The sequence below is a fragment of the Triticum dicoccoides genome, chromosome 7A (assembly GCF_002162155.2).
Source record: "Triticum dicoccoides isolate Atlit2015 ecotype Zavitan chromosome 7A, WEW_v2.0, whole genome shotgun sequence".
Taxonomy (NCBI): domain Eukaryota; kingdom Viridiplantae; phylum Streptophyta; class Magnoliopsida; order Poales; family Poaceae; genus Triticum; species Triticum dicoccoides.
The window spans coordinates 250,593,052-250,597,844 of NC_041392.1; the positions used below are offsets into that span (position 1 = coordinate 250,593,052).

A 4,793-nucleotide genomic window follows, 5' to 3' on the forward strand; every position below is an offset into this window, starting at 1 on the left:
TGAGAGGCCGACTTAGGGAATCACCCCGCCGCCACCATCCCCGAACTTGTATGTGCTTCGCCTGCAGGGCCTCAGGCAGCGGCGAGACGAGGAGGAGGGAAGGGAGTCCGACGGCGACACGATTGGATCTTCCCCGAGTCGTCAGAGAAGGAGGCAACGTGGGGTCAACTGAGTTGGATATGGTTCTCAAGAAGTTAAGGCAAGCCAAACACACTTAGGGTCTCTTTGATTCAAAGGATTTTCATAGGATCTTTGAAGGATTAGAATCCTTAGGAATTTTTCCTACGTTGATCGTTTGATTCGTAGGATTGAGGGGGTGTTTGTTTCCAGGGACTTTTTGTGTAGGGACTAGAAAAAGTCCCTCTTAGAGACTTTTTACCAAACGGGGAGGACTTTTTAGGGACCAAACTAGGCATTTGGGACTAAATGAAGAAGACTCTCAAGGAGAGTCTTTTTGGGACCTTTTGAGACTTTTCCAACAATGCTCCTTCATGCACCCATTGGCCCGCCACCTCATGGTGTTGTCTGATTGTTATTTTTCTATATACTAGAGGCAACATGGTCATTTAATAACCTCTAGGAAGGGACTGGGGACTTTTTAGTCTCTGAAAACAAACATGGAGGGACTTTTTAGGGACTAGGGACTTTTTAGTTGGGACTAGAAAAAGTCCTAGGACTAGAGAACCAAACACCACCTGAATCATATTGGATTTTTTTCCTAAGGATTCATTTGTATTACTCCACTCCAACCTCTTGGAAGAATTTTTTTGTTTTTCTTGTGACACAATCAAACAAACTCAAATCCTATAAAGATCCAATGGACATGTCATTCAAATCCTATGTTTTTCCCATTCCTGTGTTTTTGCAATCCTATGAATCAAAGAGGCCCTTAACTTTAAGGTTCATTTAGGATGGCTTTTGAAAAAAATACATCTAGTTGATATGAGTAGGCTGTCATTCATATTAATCCTATTAAGTTGCGATATCACGAACGGCGGGACACCACGAAACACCGTTGCCCAAATTATGCAAATCCATTGTAGGGAACAATCACTACAGATAATTTGCCGTAGGTGGAGCAATTTTTCCTTTTTTACAGCCAGCCAAGCGGCGTGACCTGCCCCAGAGACCCATACCCCACCAGACAGCGAGGCTCGGCCGCCGTACGTTCTCGGAGTATTTCAAGCAGCACCACCTCCCTGGCGAAACAGGATAAGATCAGGTCACGCCGCTTCCGCCCACCTTTCCTCCTTCGCTCGCACCCCGCTGCGCACCGCGGGGCCCAGCTGCTCCCTTTCCCCCACGCCTTTCTTTTCGTTGGCACCTTATCATCCCCTCCCCACCGCCGCCCGCCCCCACGATTCTCATTTCCTCCCACACTCCCTCTCGTACCTGAAACCCTTATCTAATCACACTTGCCGATGGAATACGACTCTTAGCAGATAAGCAAAGAGCGGGTTAGCATTAGCATAGGATGCCCCGTCCCGCTCACACACTAAACGCCTCCGGCCCCGATCGGGCGCCCGAAGAAAGCTCATCTCATCTCGTCATCTCATCGGCACGCCCCTTCGAAACCTTAAACAACATCATCATCGCACTAGATTACTACTACAGATGGGAGATCGCGCCGCTTAATTTGAATGCCCAGTCGCGGCAGAAACGTACTACTACGTGCGAGCTATACAATCAAGAGAGATTAAAAGCATGCTTGATACGTTTTAGTCTCATGACTAAAAGTAGTGGGACTAAAACTTGCTAGTTTCACCCATGCTTGGATCCAAATACTGAAGAGACTAAAATCTAGTTATTGAGCATTTATTATCCTCCAAACCCTCCAATTCAGAACTAAGGAGAGGAATTAAATGAGGAGAGAGAGAGCTAATACATATTTTAGTAGGTTTCCCATGATTAAAAGATTTTAGCCTCAAGACTAGTCCTAGCCTCTCTTTAGTCAGGGGTGCTTAGAACTTTAGCCTTTAAAAGAGACTATTCTGCTTTAGTTTCCACCTCCCCAGGTTAACTAGTCCGGATCGCGCTTCTCTCCTGCTTCGTTAACCGGTGTGCCATACGTGGCGACACGTCAAAGAGCTTCTCGATTTCCACTTTTTCTATGGCAGTTATAGCTTTTGCTCTCGTGAGGATGAAGTTAATTACTCCCCTCCATTGGAAGCCATTGCTTGTGCCAGATGATCTGCATAGCGTTTGCTATTCGTCTATGTGATCTTCAACTTTATCCTTTAAAAAAAAGAACTTCAATTTTTTGGGAGGTGAAGGTTATGCCACCTCTGAAAGGAAAATGTTTTTCTTTCCGTGTGCTAAGCTTTTAGATTAGCTGGCTAATGGTAGCAATCAGCTGAAGAGAGCCTAAAGCGAGTCGCTAACAACTGGATGATGCTTATCGGATGAGGCATGCATGGGACTCATCACCCACCATTTCTGCCTCTCTGCTGCCACCAGCAAACACCGCTGGTCAGAGCAACTATTAAACCACTAACCTGTCATCAACGACATCAGCTCAACATCATTATCCTTTAATCGATGAGAACACGGTTAAGAACTTTCAGTTTGGCTGAAAGAAGCGGCCACTTCGGGTTGCCATTGCCATGTCATGCTATTGTACCAGGTGATTCAAGAAGAGGCCAACAGACAGACAAACACAACAAATTAATGTTCTCTTATATGTAGAGACCTCTTGATTATACAGTAGCAGCAGCGGCAGCAGCACCATCTCGCCAACCTAAATTCGGCCTACGTTTCAGCTAGTTGTATCCAGCGTTTTGCAGATCGGAGAGGGAGAATGACCTTGGGGATCGGAATGAGCTCGTGCTCGGATTGATGGTGTTCCTACTCATGACGCTCGCCTTCTGGGACGCGCTGTGCAGGCTGCGCGGAGGGAACCTGGGCGACGCCGGGGCCTTCTCCCTCCTGCCATTGCCGCTGCTGTTACCCTCGTCGTCGCCGTCGTCCGAGCGTTCTTCCTCCTCCTCCTCCTCCTCCTCCTCGTCCCCCTCCACCACAGTGTGGTCGAGGGAGAGGAGTGGCGGCAGGTACGTGGTGACCAGCGAGCTGCAGGAGGCCCGCCGCCGCGACCATGCCGCCAGCACGCGGCGGCGCTTGTTGAAGGGGTTCTCCGGCTTGGCGATCTCCTTGGCAGCCGCCTTGGCTGCAGCCTCCGCCAGGCTTGTGAAGGATTTGGACTTGCCGGCGTAGAAATTCGAGAGGCCCCTCCTGCGATTAATTTCATTCATCTTGGTCGGTTAATGTTCAGGGCAAACACTCCATGGGTACTAGTAATTGCATATTTGCAGAGTATTTGGCCTGTAGTCGATGCACCGCTGGGCTATTCACATGCCCGGGATTCCAGCTAATTACACACACCAAATTAAATCCATCCATGATCTTTATCTGTTTTGACTAGCAGAAAGATGCTAACTTTCTCCATGGTCCGTCCTGGTAGAATGCAAAGTTCAACAGAACAGGCAGACTAGTACGCTAGTTCTGTGATCTACAGAGCTTAATGATTACACCAGAAAACACAACTGGCCGAGGAATCAGAACAGATTTTTTCCTCAAAGAAGAAAAAAAATCCATCTTTTTCTCTAAGACTGTTGGACTAAGAAATATCCTATTTGACCAAGAAAAACTTGAAGAGATCACAAACAAGATCATACAAATTTAGCAAAAACCTCCGGTAATTAATTAATAATAAAGCAAGGAGCAAGAGGATGGGGAAGAAGAAAGCTTACTTGCTGGGCAGCGCATCCTCGAGAGACTCGAGGGTCCCGAGCCCCATAGCGAGCACCTCATCCACCGGCGCCTCGCTCTCCACCTCCTCCTCCTCTCCCTCCTCCTTCTCCGACGTGGAGTCCTCCCCGATCGAGGAGCTATCCGAGGAGGCCGCCCCGATCGAGGAGGCATCCGAGAGCGCCTCCTCCAGCTCCCGCAGCTCCTCCCTCCCAACCTCCTCCCCCTCCTCCTCCTCAACGTAGAACCCGTTGGGGCCGCCGCCACGATTCGTCTCCGGCTCCTCCGAATCCGACCGCTGCTTCCCCTTCCCCGCGCCACGGAACCCGTGCCCCCGCGCCATCCCCGGCGCCAGCGCCGTCGACATGCGCGCACCCGCAGCTAGCTAAGCAAGATCCAGCGAAAATCACGGAGGATCACGCGCGGATCGGCGGGTGGGTGCGTCCGCCGAGAGATTGACCACGCCGAGCCGGAGCGCACAGACGAGGACAAGAAATCTTCGAGAGAGAGAGAAGGAAAGAGAGAGGTGGAGAGAGAAGGGAAGGGAGGATTGGATAGAGATGCTGAGCTAGGCCAGGACTATTTTTTTTGCTGGGAGCTAGGCCAGGACTAGCAAAGGAAAAACAGGGGGGCGTTTTCTATAGTTACAGGACGACCCCGCAGCGGTCCATGCGCCGGGTCCAGGCGTGCGAGCCTGGCGCAGGAGGTGGCCGGTCTCTGTCCGCCTGGCGCATGGGCCACCCGCGGTGGCACCGCTCTCCATGGACTCGGTGTACATATGGCGGGCTGACCTGAAGACATACCGGTATTGCTGTACGTGATACGGTAGAGCGTATGGTATACGGGGTGAGTATACATACGGTGGGCGTACGTGTGCGATCCGGCTTGGTCTCCTGGGCCGGTCGCACGTGTGGGCCGCGGCCGGGAAGCGTGTGCCGCGGTGCGGGGTGACAGGTGGGGCGCAGTGCGCGCGCACGCGTTGGATGGATGATGGATGGACGGATCGCTTTCTGCCGTCATGAGTCATGACTCGTCTGTCCACCCAAACC

The 4,793-nt window shown here is 51.0% G+C and overlaps 1 protein-coding gene across 1 annotated transcript; it reads right to left on the reverse strand.

Moving 5' to 3' along the window:
* Positions 1 to 2,606: 2,606 nt before the first annotated feature.
* On the reverse strand, positions 2,607 to 4,345 carry LOC119329751 (ABC transporter F family member 4-like). Its single transcript, XM_037602827.1, has 2 exons — positions 3,747 to 4,345; positions 2,607 to 3,228 (listed from the first exon to the last, which is right to left on the reverse strand). Exons 1-2 carry the CDS (start codon positions 4,109 to 4,111, stop codon positions 2,760 to 2,762), a joined length of 834 nt encoding a protein of 277 aa, XP_037458724.1. The 5' UTR covers positions 4,112 to 4,345; the 3' UTR covers positions 2,607 to 2,759.
* Positions 4,346 to 4,793: the final 448 nt, after the last annotated feature.